Here is a 22,488-nt window from a genome sequence, read left to right as displayed (position 1 = left end):
GTAAGTGTACATTATTTTTTTAGAGGCTGGAACTCCGCTTTAATCAACCCCAATGTTACTCTGTATCTCTGTTTCTCCCATCTGAACAATATTAATAAAAAAAATTATTTTGTATCTCTCTATCTCCCACCTGAACAATGTTTTAAAAAAATGTTACCTTGTTTCTGTCTATCTCCTATTTGAACAAGCTTACTTTGAATCTGTCTATGTCCTATTTGAACAATGGTTATAAACAACGTTGCCTTGTATCTCTCTAGCTCCTATTTGAACAATGTTTATAAATAATGTTACTTTGTATCTCTTTATCTCTTGTCTGATCAATGTTTATAAACAATGTTACTTTGTATCTCTCTATCTTCCTTGTAAACAATGTTAACCCTTTCATGACTAAGCCTATTTTTTAAATTTGGTGTTTACAAGTTAAAATACGTATTTTTTGATGGAAAATTACTTAGAACCCCCAAATATTATATATATATATATATATATATATATATATATATATATATATATTTAGCAGAGAATCTAGAGAATAAAATGGAGATTATGTTTTATATATATTTTATATACATATACAATATTTTATATCACACGGTATTTGTGCAGCGGTGTTTTAAATGCAAATTTTTGGGAAAAGGGACACTTTCATGAATTTAAAAAAATCCAAACAGTGAAGTTACCCCAATTTTTTTGTATAATGTGAAAGATGATGTTACGCCGAGTAAATAGATACCCAACATGTCACACTTTATAATTGCGCACACTCGTGAAATGGCGACAAACTACGGTGCCTAAGAATTTCCATAGGCGACGCTTTAAATTTTTTTTACGGTTACCAGGTTAGAGTTACAGAGGAGGTCGAGTGCTAGAATTATTGCTCTCGCTCTGACGATCGTGGCGATACCTCACATGTGTGATTTGAACACACATCTGCGTCCGCTCGACGGGAAGGGGTTAATTTATATCTCTCTATCTCCTGTCTGATCAATGTTTATAAACAATGTTATTTTGTATCTCTCTATCTCTTGTCTGAACAATGTTTATAAACAATGTTACTTTGTATCTCTCTATCTCCTGTCTGATCAATATTTATAAACAATGTTATTTTGTATCTCTCTATCTCTTGTCTGAACAATGTTTATAAACAATGTTACTTTGTATCTCTCTATCTCCGGTCTAAACAATGTGTATAAGCAATGTTACTTTGTATCTCTCTATCTCCTGTCTGATCAATGTTTATAAACAATGTTACTTTGTCTCTCACTATCTCCTGTCTGAACAATGTTTATAAACAATGTTACGTTGTATCTCTCGATCTCCTATCTGAACAATGTTTATAAACAAATGGTGGGTGAGAGTGCCCCATCGTTGGTCTCGGTGCGGGGGGGGGGGAGATGTAAACATTCCTGGTGATAACAATAAAACATGACAGGTCCTCTTTATGGGGAGATCTGGGATCACATCTCTACATTGGTAACAATGAGCTAAAAAAGAAAAAAAAAGAAAAGAAACCATTGATCTAATGCTTTGCAAAAAAAAAAGATATAAATGTTCATCTAATAATAAAAATGAGCCAAAATAATTGATGAACTATAGAAATGAGTTATTATCGGTGATGTCTTCATACGATTGGAGTGTAGAATGTATATTACTTTCTATATATAGTGATAATACAGAGAGGAGAGAAGAAATCTCAGTGTAACCTCAGGAAGAGGTTTGCGGTTCCCTGTGACCTATAGATATCAGTACAAGCCGCGCAGCGCCTCCCAGTGGTGTAGAAAGAGCATAGCGCAGCGCCCCCCAGTGGTGTAGAAAGAGCATAGCGCAGCGCCCCCCAGTGGTCTATAAATGAAGAGCATTTAGCAGCTCCGCCTCCTCTAGGAAGTGTACAGAGACTGGGGAGAGACTGACAACATCCGGCCGGTGTAAGGGACAGCCGGGCTCACACCGAGGACCGTGCATGGTATGGGGGGATGCAATGACACGTAGGGGGTCCTTATTATAGGGCGGTGTGGGGGGAATAGAGCGCCGGTGGTGAGGAGCTGGGGTACACACACTTTATACATTGTATCCATATTGAATCCTTAGCTAGTTCCTATGGTCCTCTCAGGGAGAACAGCGCCCTCTGCTGGCTCTGGGGACACATTGACCTCATGAATCCATACTGAATTACTCTAATCTCTGGACTGCTGGCTGAGCTGTGATTGGCTCACCTGTGTCCTACTCTGATAGTAAAATATGATTCTGTTTATGATCAGCTAATCTGCATGCACTGATTAGTTCGTTCATTTCGAACCTGTAAAAAAAAAAAAAAAAAAAAAAAAACTCAAAATAAAGTAATCATTCAGTAGTAGACAATCACAAAACTAGTTACAAAAGAAGACAAAAAAAAAAAAAAAACTATAAAAAAATGTAGCATACGTATCCAAAAAGAAATGGGAAGAAGTACAAACTCCTCTAATCCCACCCCTTGTCCATAATTAACCAGTTGCCAACTGGGCACTTTCACCCCCTTCCTGCCCAGGCCATTTTTCAGCTTTCAGCGCTGTCACACTTTGAGTGACAATTGTGCGGTCATCCAACGCTGTACCATGTGAAATTTTTATCATTTTCTTCACACAAATAGAGATTTCTTTTGGTGGTATTTGATCACTGCTGGGCTTTATTTTTTACTAAAAAAAAAAAAAAAAGAGAACATTTTGAAAGAAAAAGTTTTTCTTAGTTTCTGTCAGTAAATTTTTGTAAATAAGTAATTTTTCTTCTTCACTGATGAGGTGGCACTAATATGCTGCACTTATGGGCACTGATGTGTGGCACTGGTGGGCACAGATAGGTGGCATTGGGCAGCAATGAAGGGTGGCACTGACTGGCATCATTAATGGGCACTGATGTGTGGCACTGGTGGGCACTTTATTGTAATCAGGGCACTAATGATCAGTGTCCTGATTACATGTCTCGATGTCCCCTGCGAGGAGATGCTGTCGATTGGCTCTCCTCACCACTCTGTCAGGGTGAGGCGACGAGAGTCGATTACCCGCATTTCTGTGTTTACATGTGACCGACACAGCCGATCACATGGTTAAAAAGCCGCGGCTCTTTACAGAGATCTGGGTCCCGCGATCGCTGAGCTGGAGCAGCCATTCGGGTGTGCCGCCATGACGTCCACCCAGAGCGACATCCGCGCCGTTCCTCCGTCATTTGACGGTGGGCGGGCGGCAAGCAGTTAATAATAACCTATTCAATGTCCCATCACTATAAAGTCATACAGTAATTAAGAATTCAAATTATACTATACTAATTGCCAATAATCTGACGACACAATCGTACACCTATATGCATACATACACACCCAAACAAAACTAACAATATAAAAAATAAAAACATCTGTCAAAATATATTACTAAACAACAAACACACAATAATAGTTCAAACACCTTCATTCTTCAAAAGAGCGCCCCCTGCTGTTACGTGGAATACGCACAGCTGCGAGTATTCTGCTGCCTGACAGTTCTGCACTGCATTTCCCAGCATCCCCCTTCCTCCTGGGTGCATGCTGGGTATGTAGTGGGGGGAGATCCTCTGCTGGGAAGGATCAGCAGCCCAGTGAGGAAGTTGCAGGCGGTGAGTCATGTGCTACTTTGTTACTTTTCCCTTCTCTCTCTCTGATGATCTGTGTCTGTACTGATCTCCCATTATAAAGATCTGGTGCTGTAGGAAGTGACCATCACTGAGCTGGGGGGGGGGGATTGATAAGTATTGGGAGTAATCTGATGTGCTTGCATATTTCTCAGAGCGTTGTGCAGTGCATGATGTAGTGGGTGTTGTGTATGTACAATGACAGTCAAGTCGCACCCCGTTTGCAGCAATGGAACTGTTTAATGTAGGTGCGACTCGAGTCGCAGCGACTTTGAAAAAGGTTCCTGCACTATTTCTGTGTGTCTTGTGTTGACATCTGTTAACCACTTCAGCCCCGGAGGATTTTCACCCTTAAAGTGAAGGGCCACTCTAAAAAAAAAAAAAAAATTGCATGAAAAATCCTAAAATAATTAAAAAAAAAAAAAAAAAACATTTTGAAGAAAAAAAATTTTTTTTAAACTTGCCTAAACCCTTGTTGCTAGGCAGTCTTCCTAATCTGCCTCTTCCGCAGCATGTTCTGCTCCTCGGTGAGTGGCCCCGTTGTCTTCTGGGAGCTGTGTGTATTCCCAGAACACCACGGGGCCATTCACAGAGCGCTGCGTGCGCAGTAGGAAACTGGCAGTGAAGCCTCAAGGCGCCGCTGCCTGTTTCCCTTACTTAGGATGGCGGTGCCGGGAGCCGAGGGACGGGTCGCGGGCACCCAGGACAGGTAAGAACTTATTTAAAGTCAGCCGCTACAGTGTTTGTAGCTGCTGGCTTTTAGTTTTTTTTTTTTTTTCACGGCCGGAATCCCGCTTTAATGACCAGACCATTTTTTGCGGCACGGCACTGCGCCACTTTAACTGACAATTACGCGGTTGTGCGACGCTATACCCAAACAAAATTGATGCCCTTTTTTTTCCCACAGATAGAGCTTTCTTTTGGTGGTATTTGATCACCTCCTGCGTTTTTTTTATTTTTCGTGCTATAAACAAAAAAAGATATATAGATAGAGATCTATAGAGAAATACTTGATTTTCTGGAAAAATTTCTGGGGTGCCAACAATTTCGGCCATGACTATATATATATATATATATATATATATATATATATATATATATATATATTATATATATATATATATATATATATATATATATATATATATATATATATATATATATAATAATTTTGCTATAATATCCCAAAAAAATGTGAAAAAACAAATTTCTTCGATATAGAGTCTACATAATTTTGGTAAAAAAAATCTTAATACAGTATATTGATTGCAAAAGTTATCGCCTCTACTAAATGGGGGATATATGGCTTTTTTTTTTTTTTTTTTTTTTTTTTTTTATTTATTATTATTCTGTTTAATTTTTTTAAAATTTTTTTTATTTATTTTTTTTACTAGTAATGGCGGTGATCAGCGATTTTTTTTTTTTCTTTTTTTGCAGGATTGCGGCAGACTAGTCAGACACATGACACTTTTTTTTGGGGGGGACCAGTGACATTTATACAGCGATCAGTGCTATAAAAATGCACTCATTACTGAATAAATGTCACTGGCAGGGAAGGGGTTAACACTAGGGGGGCGATCAAGGGGTTAAGTGCTCCCTAGGGAGGTGTTTCTAACTGTGGGGGGGGAGGGGACTGACTGGGGGTAGTGAGAAATCGCTGTTCCTGATCGCTAGGAACAGCAGATCTCTCTCTACTTCCCTGACGGAACGGGGATCTGTCTGTTTACATTGACAGATCCCAGTTCTGGCTCATCGACATTGCAGTCGCTGGACACGCACATCAGCTTCCCCGCCATGTTGCGGGCACGCGTGCGCCCGCTATATAGCTCTTAAAGGAGCCGACGTACCGGTACGTCGATTTGCGCGAACGAGCCGACCTTCCCCAGTATGATGACGACGGATGGTCGGCAAGCGTTTTCTTTTAAATGAAGACGCGCAGCAAGCCGCAATTAAATCGCACTGAATAGGCGGCTTTGAAATTGTATGACTGGTGTGAACCAAGGTTTAACCACTGTTTGCAAAATAAAGCGCTGTATTGGAACAATCCCTACACATTGTACACCAGTGGGTGCATCTTATGTGAATCCATACCTCTCTGGGCCCCTTTCACGCGGGGCGGAGTCGGCTGCCATCCGCTTTCTTAGCGGGGGGGGGGGGGGTCTCTCTACTGATCCCTGCTGAGTATGCGGGTGACAGGTCCCGCGTCCGCTCTGCGTCCCTCCTCTATGGGCCCCTGGATATAAACGGACCGCCTGTTACACCTGACTGCCAATCTGATCCACCAGATGGACGGCGAACGAATCCCCATCTGTCTGTTTTTTTTATCATCAAAAAGGGCCTAAGTGGGGCGAGAAGAGGAGAAACCGGACCCTCTAAGCTTGTTCTGGAAATGGAACTGATAAAGGATCGTGGGCAGTACTCAGCTGTGTTGGTGCATATACATCGGGGGAGGGGTGATCATTGTAGAATTTGAACTCTCCGCTCTTGGAAAAGCTCCATTGTGAGTCGGCGGTTTCCCTCCATTTATCGCACTTGTAACTAATCTTCTGTTTTGTACACACAAACTGCACTCCATATACTTGTCCCCCTGTTAACCTCCTGATCTGATTGTCAGTTGTGTGTTTTTTGTTTTTTTTTTTTTTTATGTTTTTGTATTTCTAATTCTTTTCCAGTGTTTTTTTTTAATTTATTATATATTTTTTATTTTAATTTTTTTTCAGTTTTTTTTTTATTTTCAATACATTTTTTCAGGTTTTTTTTTTTTTTTTTTCATCAGTTTTTTGTTTTTTGTTTTTTTACCTCTAGCTTGTCTGTTACAAGCCTCTAAGGCTTAATGTACACGGGGCGTTTTTACAACCTCTCCTGAACTATTTAACTTGACAGATAGTAACCCAAGTTTAAAACATCTGTTTTTGCTGCATTTACGTTTTGTTTTTTTTTTTCAAAATGGCCAAAAATGAAAAACGCCGCGTTTTCGTTTACAGGCTTTTTTCCTTTTGTTTTTAAAAAAAAAATCCAAAGATAAAAAACACCTGTAAACGCCGCGTTTCGTTTACAGGCGTTTTTCATTTTTGGCTATTTTGAAAAATAACAATAAAAAAAAATGTAGCCACATTTAGAAGCGTTTGCCGCTTGAAATGCCTCTAAACTCAGCGTCTGATCTCATTTTTTTTTTTTTTTTGCTTTCCAAAAAAAGCCTCTAAACACAACTGCCTAGAAATGACTATAAACGCCCCCTGTGTACATGTACTGATAAGATAACATAGAGGAGAGTTCAGGAGCAGCTGAAAAAAAACGCCCAACTTGCCCTAAACGTCCGTTTACCAGCAGCCGTGTACATGAGGCCTAAAGCACAAGTGCCAAACACAAGGCCTCAGGGTCGAATCCAGGCCATTTCATGTGGCCCTTGCACCTCTCCAGCTGGGGCAACCCCCCCCCCCTTATTGTTGTCCCCGCCTTGTCTCGGCAGTCAGCAGCAGAGAGGGGGACAGAACTCCTCCACCAGATCCTGCACTTTTCCGTGCAGCCATGGAGAGGCTTGTATCTGCCCCCCCCCCCCCAGCAGTTGGCAGCAGAGTGGAAGACAGAACTCCTCCTACAGATCCTGTGCCTCTCTGTGCAGTGGCCGTGCTCCTTTCTCTCCGCCCCTCCTATTCACAGTATTCGGCAGACTCCAGCCCTCATCTGGTCCTCCTCCAGACCCTGCACTTTCTGCTTTCCAGCTCCACCCCCAGCTTCTTCTTGGCAGCAACACAAAGTAAGGGGCTGCACTGTGATGTAGGAAGAGTGAGGTACTCTTGAAGTGATTGTGAAGGTTACCTCCTCTATACAAGGGTTTTGCACAGAGTGGCCCCCGATCTTCTTTTCTCAGGTCCCCCCCTCCTGTGGGGTTCTGGCCCCTCCTCTTCTCGAGTGCCCCCATGGAGAGCCGCATTCCATGGACACCGACGTCTATTGATACAGAAAGCAGGACTCGGCCCCCCCCCGGCTCCCGTGTCATTGGATTTGATTGACAGCACTGGGAGCCAATGGCTGCGCTGCTATCAATCTATCCAATGAGGACCCGTGACAGCGGCGGGAGCTGCTGGGCTCGTTCTTGTCACTGGAGCGATCGAGTTCAGGCAAGTGGGGGGGGGGGGGGGTGCTGCACTACAAAAGGTTTTTCACCTTCATGCATAGAATGTATTGAGGTGAAAAACCTTGAGGGTTTACAACTCCTGACTTCTGATGGTGGTGGTGGGGGGGGGGGCTCTTGACATCTGATGTAAGGGGCGGGGGAGGGGGGGGGGGTGCTCTGGACATCTAGTCTTATGGACCCAACCGTAATGCCGATGCGGCCCGCAATGCAATTGTGTTTAAGGGTACTTTCACACTGGGGGAGGGGTGTGTTAGTGGTAAAGCGCCGCTAATTTTAGCGGCACTTTTTGGCTGCTAGCGGAGCGCTTTTAACCCCTGCTAGAGCCGAACAAGGGGTTAAAGGGGGTGTAAAGCTTTGTGTTTTTTCACCTTAAAGTGGTGTGTCCGGCTGAAATTATACTTTTTAAATAAAAATCCCCCTATAATACACAAGCTTAATGTATTCTAGTAAAGTTAGTCTGTAAACTAAGGTCTGTTTTGTTAGTTTATAGCAGTAGTTTGTTATTTTATAAACGTACAGCAGGCCGCGGCCATCTTAAGTGTGGGCATCTGAAGCCGGACTGTATTTCTTCCTGGATCTTATCCTTGCAGATCTCGCACATGCTCAGTGCAGCACAAGCAGTGTAATAGGTTTCAGGTCAGGTTTCCATAGGCAACGGCAGTTGTCAGAGGAAGTTGCTGCCCCTTCCCAGAAGGCATTGCAAACAGGAAATGATGCGATGGGCCACGGCCAGGGAGGAGGAAGTGAAAAATGAATACACCAGATATACAGTAGGTGCTGAGGAAAAAAAAAATATCCAATTCGTTTACAGTGCGCAGTTTAGTGAGGGATGCTGAAGAGTTGTAAAAGTGGGTGGAACTCCACTTTAATGCATCCTATGCATTAAGGGGGAAAAAAGACCTTGCACTCCTTGGGCGCCCCCCGAGCCCCCCGTTTCACTTACCTGAGCCCCGAATCTCCGTAGACGCGATCCCGCGTTGCTTTCCCCCAGCTCTTGTGGGCTCTTCATTGGATGATTGATACCAGCGCAGCCATTGGCTCCCGCTGCTGTCAATCAAATCAATGATGCGGAGCGCAGGGGGGAGAGGCTGAGTGATCCACTCGGCGGCTATGGCCGCCGACTGTATCACTAGGGAGAGCGCTTCCCAGAGGGGGGGTTGTGGCCCGAAAGAGCCACCAAGGGACCCCAGAAGGATCGGGGGCCACTCTGCGTAAAACGAACTGCACAGTGGAGGTAAGTATAACATGTTTGTTATTTAAAAAAAAAAAAAAAAAATGAAACCTTTACAACCCCTTTAAAAGTACTCGTGTTGCGGCGCTGCCCATTCATTTCAATTGGCAGGGGTGGTTTGGGCACACTGTATACACCGCTCCCGCGCCGCCCCAAAGATGCTGCTCGCAGGACTTTTTTTTCCTGTCCTGCAAGCGCAACACCCCAGTATGAAAGCACTCGAGGCTTTTACACTGGGGAGGCTTGAGAGGTACTTTACAGGCGCCATTTTTAGCACTAAAACGCCTGAAAAGCGCCTCCAGCGTGAAAGGGGGTCTTACACTTTTGCTCTATTAACCTACTGATTTCTGGCCATAAGAATATCGGCCAATCCCTGTTGGATTAGCCAAACTTAAAGCCATGGGTGGCCCTTCAAGCACCACCTGGCTTGACAAGTCAGTTTGAAAATTGACCGAGCTGAGAGGAGGGGGGAGGGGGGGTGGGACTGCCCAAGGCAGCTGCCTCTTCTGCCTACCCTTTGTGGCCCAGCCCTGCGCACAGCAATGCCACCCCCCCCTCTGACCTAAGGTGGTGACCTCCCACCAGATCTGTATCCTCGCCTTCGTCTAGACTTTTGAACCTGCTGAGGATTCGGGGTTTTTCTTGTTTTGTTGGCTCTTCATTGTGTATTGTAGGTCAGGATGATCGGCACATGTTGTGTTTGTACAGCAGACGATCGTGTTCCCAGGAATGGTGTAAGATCACGCGCTTTCATTTCCTTAATGGACGAAGAGACCGTAATAAACTCCTGTGACTTTCTGGGTAATCTCATGTCTGATCCAGCTACATGTTACTCGCTCGCTGACCTCGGGTTCTGCTGCAAGTGTGGAAATCACTTCCCCATTTACTCATAAAGAACAAGAAGTTTCGATTATTTTTTAAAATTTTTTTTTCTCTTCCTTTTTGTGCATTTTTTAAGTTGTAGCCAAAATAATAAACCATTGTAATGTTGCCAGTAGCGGCACAAGAATTTTATTTGGAGGTGGAAGGTAAAAGGGACATTCTGTCTTGTGGTTGTGGAATTTGCAGCCACTGTAAGCCAATTAGAGCCATCAAGCTGGAAAAAGCTGAACCCCCCCCCCCCCCCGCCGTTCACAAATGATGGCGGTAATGAGAGACTGTCGAAGAATCTCAGATCTGTAGAAAGTTTTTTTTTTTTCTTTTTTTTTTTTTTTTTCTTTTTTTGAATAGAAAACAGAAATCCATAAACCAGCACACTTCAGGATCCCAGCAATCAGGTTAGAAGTGCTGAATAATGGGACTGGACATTGGAGTATAATGTAAGACATTTATCACAACAAGGGGCTTCATTGGGGAGCTGAATGTAAATTTTTATGGTGTAATACAGGAATGGTGAATATTTTTTTTGCTTGGAAGGGAAGAATGAGCACTTGGTCTTTTTAAACGCTCACAGGCCAAATACTTCTCCAGGTGTAAGGTTATGGAAAGATCGACTAGAAGAGTAAATCGAGTAAGGGAGAGGATTGGGGGGGAAGTGTCGGATATGGGGAGGGGGGTGTCGGGGATGGTGGGGAGAGGATATTGGGGGGGGGGGGGGGATGTCAGAGATGGTGGGGAGAAAATGTATGGGGATGGTGGGGAGAGAATGTGGGGGGCGGGAGATGTTTGGGGGGGGGGGGGGCGGAGAGAGGATATGGGGGGGGGGGAAGTGTGTCGGTAATGGTGGGAAGAAGATATGGTGGGGAGAGGATGTGGGGGGTAGATCGGAGATGGTGGGGAGAGAATGGGGGGGGGGGGGGGCAAAAAATGGGGAGAGGATATGGGGGAGGGGGGGTAGGAGTTGGTGGGGCAGAGGATAATATGGTGGGGAGGGGATATGAGGATGGGGGGGGTCAGAGATGGTGGGGAGGGGGATATGAGGATGGGGGAGGGGGGTTGGAAATGGTGGGGAGGGGATATGAGGATGGGGGAGGGGGGTTGGAAATGGTAGGGAGGGAATATGATTGGGAAGGGGGTTGGAAATGGTGGGGAGGGGATATTGAGGATTGGGGAGGGGATATGAGGATTGGGGAGGGGGGTTTGGAAATGGTGGGGGAGGGGATATGAGGATTGGGGAGGGGGGTTGGAAATGGTGGGGAGGGGATATGAGGATTGGGGAGGGGGGGTCGGAGATGGTGGGGAGGAGGATATGAGGATGGGGGAGGGGGGGTCGGAAATGGTGGGGAGGGGGATATGAGGATGGGGGAGGGGGGGTCGGAAATGGTGGGGAGGGGATATGAGGATGGGGGAGGGGGGGTCGGAAATGGTGTGGAGGGGATATGAGGATGGGGGGAGGGGGGGTCGGAAATGGTGGGGAGGGGATATGAGGATGGGGGAGGGGGGGTCGGAAATGGTGGGGAGGGGATATGAGGATGGGGGAGGGGGGGTCGGAAATGGTGTGGAGGGGATATGAGGATGGGGGAGGGGGGGTCGGAAATGGTGGGGAGGGGATATGAGGATGGGGGAGGGGGGTTGGAAATGGTGGGGAGGGGATATGAGGATGGGGGAGGGGGGTCGGAGATGGTGGGGAGGGGATATGAGGATGGGGGAGGGGGGTCGGAGATGGTGGGGAGGGGATATTGAGGATTGGGGAGGGGATATGAGGATGGGGGAGGGGGGGTCGGAAATGGTGGGGAGGGGATATGAGGATGGGGGAGGGGGGTTGGAAATGGTGGGGAGGGGGATATGAGGATGGGGGAGGGGGGTCGGAGATGGTGGGGAGGGGATATGAGGATGGGGGAGGGGGGTCGGAGATGGTGGGGAGGGGATATGAGGATGGGGGGAGGGGGGGTATGAGTTTTGTGGGGCAGAGGATAATATGGGGGGGTGTCGGAGATGGTGGGGAGGGGGGTCAGAGATGGTGGGGAGGGGATATTGAGGATTGGGGAGGGGATATGAGGATGGGGGAGGGGGGGTTGGAAATGGTGTGGAGGGGATATGAGGATTGGGGAGGGGGGGTCGGAGATGGTGGGGAGGATGAGGATGGGGGAGGGGGGGTCGGAAATGGTGGGGAGGGGATATGAGGATTGGGGAGGGGGGTCAGAGATGGTGGGGAGGGGATATGAGGATTGGGGAGGGGGGTCAGAGATGGTGGGGAGTGGATATGAGGATGGGGGAGGGGGGGTTGGAAATGGTGGGGAGGGGATATGAGGATGGGGGAGGGGGGGGTTGGAAATGGTGGGGAGGGGATATGAGGATGGGGGAGGGGGGGTCGGAGATGGTGGGGAGGAAGGGGATATGAGGATTGGTGGGAGGAGGGGGGTCAGAGATGGTGGGGAGGGGATATGAGGATTGGGGGAGGGGGGTCAGAGATGGTGGGGAGGGGATATGAGGATGGGGGAGGGGGGGTTGGAAATGGTGGGGAGGGGATATGAGGATTGGGGGAGGGGGGTCGGAAATGGTGTGGAGGGGGGGTCGGAAATGGTGGGGAGGGGATATGAGGATGGGGGAGGGGGGGTTGGAAATTGGTGTGGAGGGGATATGAGGATGGGGGGAGGGGGGTTGGAAATGGTGGGGAGGGGATATGAGGATGGGGGAGGGGGGGGTCGGAGATGGTGGGGAGGATGAGGATGGGGGAGGGGGGGGGTCGGAAATGGTGGGGAGGGGATATGAGGATGGGGAGGGGGGGTCGGAAATGGTGGGGAGGGGATATGAGGATTGGGGAGGGGGGTTGGAAATGGTGGGGGGAGGGGATATGAGGAGGATGGGGGAGGGGGGGTCGGAAATGGTGGGGAGGGGATATGAGGATGGGGGAGGGGGGGGGGTTGGAAATGGTGGGGAGGGGATATGGGGGATGGGGGGTCGGAAATGGTGGGGAGGGGATATGAGGATGGGGGAGGGGGGAGTCGGAAATGGTGGGGGAGGGGGATATGAGGATGGGGGGAGGGGGGGGGTCGGAAATGGTGGGGAGGGGATATGAGGAGATGGGGGAGGGGGGGGGTCGGAAATGGTGGGGACGGGGATATGAGGATGGGGGAGGGGGGGGTCGGAAATGGTGGGGAGGCGGATATGAGGATGGGGGAGGGCGGGGGTCGGAGATGGTGGGGGAGGGGATATGAGGATATCTGGGGAATCTAAGATAGTGGGAAGGGGGCATAGTTGGGAAACTGTTGTCACCCCCATCACAGGAAGTGCCTGAACAAGGACCTCCATAGCAGAATCACCGGGATTATTTTAAAAAGCTATATAATTAAATATAAAAAATGGGATGAAATGACATTGAACATGTTGATGTATTTGTGATTTTATGAATTGGGTTTGGATCTACTATAAATCTGAATACTGTGAAATGTATTGCTTTACAGCCACATTAGTGAAGCAACAAATATTTTGTATGTTGTGCCCCAAATCATGGCAGAAATTGTGAGTTTTTTTTTTTTCTATTTTTTTTTTTTAGGTAATTGCCTCTCTGAACTCGGCAGAGCATGGGTTTATTTTCAAGTGGAGAATATGGAAGCCAGTGCCTCAGATGATGTGGATAAACTGAAGTCGCGGTTTTTATCTGCGTGGCATAATGTGAAGTATAGTGAGTCAGTTATTTAATTCCGGCACATATTTTAAATGAGGATCCAGCCAAAAAAATACATTTTTGCATAAAACGGAAGAATTGGAAGATTCTTCTTCCATTCCTGATCGGAGTTGCAGTATAATTATTGCAAAACTTTTTTTTTTTTTTTTTTTTTACCATTTATCACTGAGAGTGAAAAGAAAATCCCACATTTTGGGTTGTCACCATAACAGGAATGAGGGGAAATCTTCCAATGGAGACACTGGTTCTGTGACCCCCAAGAGATTCCCTCACTTTGGAGGGATTTCCTCTCACTTCCTACTTTGGCTATGGGATAGCAAGTAAAGGGGAATGGGACACAGATCGCAAAAAAGTATGATACCCAAAGTTGTCCATGGGCAACACTTCAAAAGCCTTTACAGATTATTAATATGGAGTTAGCTGTGAATTATGGCCCCAGATTGCTGTCACTCCGACATTAGCGGTGATAACTTACAGAAGTCCTTCCCCCTCTGTACAGAATTTATACAAGGCCCCAGCACAAGAAATTTTTAGTATTTCGAGACTAAGAATTTTGTTGCTCAGCAATTAAACCAGGCAGCCAGTATTTTTTAGCAGGCCAGCAACTTCTCTCATGACAGGGTCACTTTAACATCTAAATCTAGGTGAAAATCAACCCCTTGAAATCTTCCTACCCAATGCAGAACATAATACTTTGGTAGCGGTACCCCCGTAGGGGCTGCTGGTGAATGTGGTCCATCTCCCACCCTGCACTGCCAGGCACATGAATTTCCAGACACACTTCCGTTAAACAGTCCTTGTACTTTGTTTTATTAGGGTAATAGAACTTGGATGGGGATAGGGTACATATGGGATGCCCACTTGATTGCAGATAGGAAATTTAGGGACTGAACTACAGTGCCTTACAAAAGTATTCACCCCCTTGGCTTTTTACCTATTTTGTTACATTACAGCCTTTAGTTAAATGTTTTTGTTAATCTGAATTATATGTGATGGATCAGAACACAATAATCTAAGTTGGTGAAGTAAAATTAGACAAATATACACATAAAACTATTTTTCAGAAATAAAAAACTGATAATTGGCATGTGCGTATGTATTCACCCCCTTTGTTATGAAGCCCATAAAAAGCTCTGGTCCAACCAATTACCTTCAGAAGTCACATAATTAGTGAAATGATGTCCACCTGTGTGCAATCTAAGTGTCACATGATCTATCATTACATATACACACCTTTCTGAAAGGCCCCAGAGGCTGCAACACCTAAGCAAGAGGTACCACTAACCAAACACTGCCATGAAGACCAAGGAACTCTCCACACAAGTAAGGGACAATGTTGTTGAGAAGTACAAGTCAGGGTTAGGTTATAAAAAAATATCCAAATCTTTGATGATCCCTAGGAGCGCCATCAAATCTATCATAACCAAATGGAAAGAACATGGCACAACAGCAAACCTGCCAAGAGACAGCCGCACACCAAAACTTATGGACCGGGCAAGGATGGCATTAATCAGAGAAGCAGCACAGAGACCTAAGGTAACCCTGGAGGAGTTGCAGAGTTCCACAGCAGAGACTGGAGTATCTGTACATAGGATGACAATAAGCCGTATGCTCCATAGAGTTGGGCTTTATGGCAGAGTGGCCAGAAGAAAGACATTACTTTCAGCAAAAAACAAAATGGCACGTTTTGAGTTTGTGAAAAGGCATGTGGGAGACTCCCAAAATGTATGGAGGAAGGTGCTCTGGTCTGATGAGACTAAAATTGAACTTTTTGGCCATCAAACAAAAAGCTATGTCTGGTACAAACCAAACACATCACATCACCCAAAGAACACCATCCCCACTGTGAAACATGGTGGTGGCAGCATCTTGCTGTGGGGATGTTTTTCAGCAGTCGGGACTGGGAAACTGGTCAGAGTTGAGGGAAAGATGGATGGTGCTAAATACAGGGATATTCTTGAGCAAAACCTGCACCACTCTGTGTGTGATTTGAGGCTAGGATGGAGGTTCACCTTCCAGCAGGACAATGACCCCAAACACACTGCTAAAGCAACACTTGAGTGGTTTAAGGGGAAACATGCAAATGTGTTGGAATGGCCTAGTCAAAGCCCAGACCTCAATCCAATAGAAAATCTGTGGTCAGACTTAAAGATTGCTGTTCACAAGCGCAAACCATCCAACTTGAAGGAGCTGGAGCAGTTTTGCAAGGAGGAATGGGCAAAAATCCCAGTGATAAGATGTGGCAAGCTCATAGAGACTAATCCAAAGCGACTTGGAGCTGTGATAGCCCCAAAAGGTGGCTCTACAAAGTATTGACTTTAGGGGGGTGAATAGTTATGCACATTGACTTTTTCTGTTATTTAGTCCTATTTGTTTGCTTCACAATAAAAAAAAAACAAAAAACATCTTAAAAGTTGTGGGCATGTTCTGTAAATTAAATGATGCAAATCTTCAAACAATCCATGTTAATTCCAGGTTGTGAGGCAATAAAACATGAAAAATGCCAAGGGGGTGAATACTTTTGCAAGCCACTGTAGTTTTTACAATATCCTTCATGCGTCCCGATGAAGCTTGAGAGAGAAATGTGTTGACCCGAGAGGAATTTACATCTATGCTCAAGGTTTGGCAGTTTAGTCCTGTAGTGTATGATCTTGCAGGGCTCATGATAATGCTTCGCCTACAGTGCCTTGAAAAAGTATTCATACCCCTTGAAATTTTAAACAGTTTATCATGTTACAACCAAAATCGTAAATGTATTTTATTGGGATTTTATGTGATAGACCAACACAAAGTGGTACCCTCCGCCGCTTACCGGAGCCGCCGGCAGCGGCGGAGGCGATGGCATCCGTTCCCGTGTGTGGTATGGAGCTGAGTAAGGGGAAGATGGCCCCCACCCGGCTCTATACCACCATTGCAGGGAGGAAGCCACGTCAAAGCACATAGCTCTTAAAGAGACTTTTTTTTTGTTTGTTTAATTTTAGTGTAAATGAGATCTGAGGTCTCTTTGACCCCACATCTCATATTTAAGAGGTCCTGTCATTATTTTTTTCTATTACAAGGGATGTTTACATTCCTTGTAATGGGAAAAAAAGTGACTTTTTTTTTTTTTAAAAGAATAGTGTAAAAATAAAAAATAAAAGGTAAAATTAAAACACAAAAAAACGCGCCCATCCTGCCGAGCTCACGCGTATGCGTGGTTTAAACCACACATGTGCAGTATCGCTGCGAACGGTTGAGCGAGAGCAATAATTCTAGCCCGAAACCTCCTCTAACTCAAAACATGCAACCTGTTGAATTTTTTTTAAAATGTTGCATATGGAGATTTTTTAAGGGTAAAAGTTTGTCGCCATTCCACGAGCGGGCGTAACTTTGAAGCGTGACATGTTGGGTATCAATTTACTCGGCGTAACATCTTTAACAATATAAAAAAAATTGGGCTAAATTTACTGTTGTCTTTATTCTTTTTTTTTTAATTCAACAAGTTTGAAAAATAGGCTCGGGGCTGAAGTGGTTAATTGTATTGTCTTGCCTACAATGGACCTGCCTACCCTTATTTCTTGTCTGACCCATACATAACTTACTGTGCCTTGGCTTAACCTTGCCTTTGTTCTTAGGGATCCCATTAGTGGATCTCAGTAGATTCCGATTAAACTAGTACCAGTTGCCCCCTATCCGCAGGGCTATTTGCACTTGCGATAGAGCCCATGGCGATCCTCCTTCGCTCCGACCCTGTGATACAGAGCATTCCTATAGGCCCCCTCCACGAAAAAATTATCATTATATGCCGACGACACTCTTCTATATCTTACAGATGACGGCACTTCCCTGTGGACTGCGCTCTCGGTTATTGATGAATTCGGGAGGTACTCAGGGGTGTGTATAAACTGGGGAAAGTCCATACTGGCCATACTGTTCCCACTTCCCCCCGGCACTGATCTCCCCCCCCCCCCCCCCCCGGATGAGCAGCTCCGGAGGGTTTCTCAGTTCAGATACCTGGGGGTGGAGATACACAGGGACCTAAAGCAATTTATTCCCCTAAACTTGACCCCAGTTGGTCTCCCAGCTGTCCCATAGGTGTGTAGTTTGGAAAAATCTTCCGCTCACGCCTGTGCGTAGGGTTAATCTGGTTAAGATGACTGTGCTGCCCAAGTTCACGTATCTTTTTAGGCACACTCCTATACCTGTTTCTTTAATAAGCTAGACAGTATACTTGCCTCCTTCGTGTGGAAGGGAGCAATGCCTAGGATAGCTAAAAAAAAACGCTGCAACTACCAGTTACAATGGGCGGTCTGGCTTTACCATGCTACATAAAATACTACTGGGCAGCGGTCCTGGTTACCGTTCGATGGTGGCTGTCCGAGACACCGGCTAACCCCGCGTCTAAATTAGAGGCGGCACTGTTGGGCTCCCTTGAGGAGTTAAATGTCTTAATACACAAGGGCCCTAAATCTAGCCTCAGGGTGACTACGCTCATGAAGACGACGATTAGAGTATGGGACACAGTCGCCTTGAAGATGGGGAAACCGAATACGTGGTCCCCCTCGACCCCGCTATGGGGCAACCCCTGTTTACCCCGCTTTGCTTCTATGCCGGACCCGAACATATGGGTCAGGTATGGAATTATAAGTCTGGGTGACATTGTTTCCGGGAGACAGTTGCTTACTTTTGATGCCCTAAAACGTAACAGGGACCTGCCGAATCACATGTTCCTTCGGTAACTCCAATTACGTCACGCATACCGCTCCCAATTCCCCCCTTTGATAGATCTGCAAATATCTGACTTAGAAAACATGCTGCAGTCTTTAGACGGTGGTGGTTCTCTCTCTAACATTTATAATAGACTGGCCGTGCTGGATACCTCTAGGGTCTCACGACTGTACACAACAAGGCAGAACGATATTCCGGGCCTGACTGACGAGGACTGGGAGGAGGGTGTTCAGCAATATCTACCCCTAATGATCTCAGCCAGAGACAGATACACCCAGTTAAAATTTCTGCATCGGGCCTACTACTCCCCAGCACGCTTGGCAATGATTTACCCGGGTAGATCGGCAATATGCCCTAAATGTGGTTCAGATGATGCAGATTTCATCCATGTGGTTTGGTCCTGCCCTGTGGTGGAGGGATTCTGGAGGGAAGTCCTATCTGAGATTAATTCTATAGGTAAGGTCATGGTCCCATTAAGCCCTATTCCGCTTCTGTTAGGTATATGCGATTTTCCTTGAAGCCCCCCAGAGGAAGAAACTATTTGTTTTCTATGCGTCCTTTTATGCGAGGAAAGCTATTCTTCTACAATGGAATCAGACTCAGCCCCCCACTAAACAACTTTGGCTGTCCCTGGTAAATGCCGCCCTGCCCCTCTACAAACTAACGTACCTAGGAAGAAACTGCCCACATAAATTCGATAAGATATGGGCCTGTTGGGTTAAAGCGAGACATCTGTCCCTAGAATAATTCCTGGTAGCTATACTATCCCCATGCCATCTCCCCTTTAGCACCACCTTCCTGTGCGATCACTTTCAAACCTCAATCCACTCATAGGAATTAAATGCAAAGTTGGACTTAGTGAGACCCGCCCCCCTCTCCCCCTCCCTCCTCCCCCCTTTCTCCCCCCTCTCCTCCCCCCCCCCCCCCTCTTCCTCGCCCCTAAGTCCTTAACTGCTAATTTGGGTATTGTATATGCCAAATTATCATTTACTATTGTAATAATTGTTGAACTTGCTATAAGTATGGGTTTACACAACAGATTGTTCTACTGTTAAATGACTATGCCAAAAGGTATTGAACTGTGATTTATTCTCTGTCTGAAAAATTAAATAAACTTTATGTTAAAAAAAAAAAGTAGTACCAGTTCTAGCAATCTTTTGGAATTCAGAAACTTATTTGGGGATTCTATTTGTGTATCCTGACTAACAGATTCGCACCTTGGACCCAGAGAAGAAAATGTTTCAACAATTGAATGTTTTTTTTCTTTGTTCTTTAAGGCTGGGTCCTCAGGACAAGAACATATTTTAGGCGGAATTCACCAGTGTTTTTGCTCGGAAAATGTTACCACTTCAAACTTGAAGGTGAGTCCCATAAGATGCTGTCAGCTCTCTGAACTTTGTAAAACGGGAAGTATGGAATGTTTCTGAAATGCATGTGATTTAAAACCATCTTTTATGGATAGTTTTATGAGTATTTTCTGATTAGGCGTTTTCCAGCACCATACAACTGTCAACCATTAAATGCATTGCATGTTCCCTAAAGACAAGCCCAGTAAGTACTGTGCTGCTCAGATTAAGGCTTACCCACATCCCGCCCGGCCTATAGCAAAAGGCCGGGCAGTTGGACACACTGCATCTCTAATCACGGTAAAGAGCTTATGACGTAGGCCCTTTACCATGTCATCAGCTGTGTCCAATCACAGGTGTGCCACCATAGGAAGCAACTTCCTGTGGTGGCACACCAAGAAAAGAAGCCAAATTTAGGCTTTTTTAATTAAAAAAAAAAAAAAAAGTTATGACAACTTTTTTGTATTACTTTTGGTACAGCCCCCCTATAAAAAATAAATGGCTTTAGATGAACGTCAGCTCTTGCATGTTTGGAGGCATGTAGGACAATGAAATCATGAACTTTGACTTGTATTTGCCTTGCTTATTATATTCCATTACATCTGTACCAACAATTGGAAGTCTGCATTATGCCATTCAAAGAATCTTCAGATGTGCTCTGGGTTAACTGGGGACACCACAAAACACCACTGAACTGGCTGGAAATCACGAGGAGAGACACACACTCCCTACAGGACCTCAGTTCATGTGCTGAGTGTCCCCAAATAGCAGTTTCTCATCCTTGTGTTCACTTTTTTGCAAACTAAGACTCTCTGGTCCTTTCATGCCTCCTGTGATTGCCTGCAGTCCGGTCTTTGGTCTTATGGTGTCTGCTTGACCCCCTGAACTATTTTCAATTGCAATATATTTTGGGAAGGCTCTGATATTCATTTGGACAGCGTCCCCTGAGGAACCCCCATTTTAGGGCGAAACATGTTGGGAACCACACCATCGTGCTGTACCTTTTTGAGGATTGTACCGTATGAGCCTTTTCTAATGTTTTTATGTATTAATGAAATGTTACACTTTTTTTTTTTTAAATTTTAATGTTTCCTATTGATTTAATATGCACCCAAAAAATCACACAAATCTCCAATATAGAAATGCGTTTTGGGTGTGTTTGGCATAAACCTGTTTATACAGTAATGGTACTCAGAATCTCAACTGGCTGCAGCTGGTGCCTGCACTTGGTAAGGTGTCCTTTTTAGGCCTGCCATCTTCCCTCCCACTTTTTCCTATTGGTCAGTAAGACCACCTGATGTAATGGACCAACAGGAAGTTGTGGAAGGCAGCACATCAGGTCTTGACCCTAATCGGGAACTGTCAAAATTTGCAAAATCAATGGGAATACGGGGCTTCAGGGGTCGTTCTAAAGCTTTGTAAAGGTATGTGTCTGCTCCACCAAGTAACTGTAGTTGTACTTCTTGTGTAAGTTTTAGTACTGGCAGGACTGCGACATTGCGGCAGACAGATCGGACACCTTTGACGCTTTTTTGGGGCCAGTGACATTTATACAGGGATCAGTGCTATAAAAATGCACTGATTGCTGTATAAATGACACTGGCCGGTAGGGGTGCAACGGATCAAAAAACTCACGGTTCGGATTGTTCCTCGGATCAGGAGTCATGGTTCGGATCATTTTCGGATCAACAAAAAAAATCTCCCCCCACTGAAATATCCACAATCTCCCCCACTGTAATAATATATTAGCAGGGTATGGCATTGTCAGGGCATTTGCAGAGTATTGGCACTGCTGCCATCCGAACTCTCCCCTCCACTGTACAGATCAGTACACAGAGGGGAGAGAGGAACTGGCGTCATGACATGACGCCGGTTTGTTACAAGTGATTGCTCCGTCATTTGACAGAGCGATCACGTGGTAAACGGCTGCCGGGTGTACCAAGATGGCCGCCGCTCCGGTGCTAGGCTGAAGCCGTGGCCTTTCCTATGGCCGAGGCCACAGAGCGCTCCGCGGATCGCGGGTGTCCCGATCCGTGGAGGTTGATCCTATTAGATTGTAAGCTCTTCTGAGCAGGGCCCTCTTAATCCTATTGTATTGTATTATAACTGTATTGTCTCCCTTTTATATTGTAAAGCGCTGCGTAAACTGTTGGCGCTATATAAATCCTGAAGAATAATAATAATAACAATCACCACGGATCAATGACGATCTGTTGCACCCCTACTGGCAGGGAAGGGGTTAACACTAGGGGGTAATCAAAGGGTTAAATGTGTTCCCTAGGGAAGTGTTACTGACTGGGAGTAGGGAGAGATTGCCATTTCTAATCACTAGGAACAGACGATCACTCTGTACTCCTCTGTCAGAACGAGGATCTGTTTGTCTACATTGACAGATCCCCCCGTTCTGGCTCTGTGAAACGATCGCGGGTGGCCGGCGGAAAATTCCGGCCATGCGCATCAGCTCTCCCACTGTACAGCGGGTGAAGGCCTGCTATAGCTGTTAAAGGGACCGACATACAGCTACGGTGGGTGGTCAGCAAGTGGTTAAGCTGGGGGGGAGGGGGCGGGGGCACAGGGGGCTGCAGGGAGAAATTCATGAGGGTGTATGGTTTGGTGGAGACTTTTAGGCTGAGGCTGCTTTTTTGTCGTTTATTCACCTGGGCTGGTTGGGATGGCAATCCTTTACTCTTTACTATGAATGGAATGCAGGCACCTTGAATAAAGCCTTGGGACCTTGAACTTGCTGTGCTCTGTTATGCAAATATGGACTTCAGCTTCCAACCTCCTATTTCTGGTCTGTTCTCCCTGTGCCTCATTATTGGTCATTCGGCCACCCATCACAGTTATAGACCAACCGTGACAT

General features: G+C 45.7%; 1 protein-coding gene across 2 annotated transcripts in view; it reads left to right on the top strand.

Annotated features, from left to right (window-relative positions):
• Positions 1-1,825: 1,825 nt before the first annotated feature.
• Positions 1,826-22,488, top strand: part of ATG4C (autophagy related 4C cysteine peptidase) — a 48,022-nt gene continuing 27,359 nt past the window's right edge. Inside the window, exons 1-3 of one of the 2 annotated variants that reach the window (XM_073593819.1) lie at positions 1,826-1,963; positions 13,441-13,569; positions 19,557-19,640. In XM_073593819.1, the coding sequence (XP_073449920.1) occupies positions 13,494-13,569; positions 19,557-19,640 (160 nt within the window). In that variant the 5' untranslated portion in view covers positions 1,826-1,963; positions 13,441-13,493. Of the gene's footprint in view, positions 1,964-3,489; positions 3,622-13,440; positions 13,570-19,556; positions 19,641-22,488 lie in introns of those variants that run through there. The other variant, XM_073593821.1, reaches the window with a different exon arrangement.

This window comes from Aquarana catesbeiana, linkage group LG07, assembly GCF_042186555.1.
Source record: "Aquarana catesbeiana isolate 2022-GZ linkage group LG07, ASM4218655v1, whole genome shotgun sequence".
NCBI lineage: Eukaryota > Metazoa > Chordata > Amphibia > Anura > Ranidae > Aquarana > Aquarana catesbeiana.
This window is presented reverse-complemented; position numbering and strand designations above follow the sequence as displayed.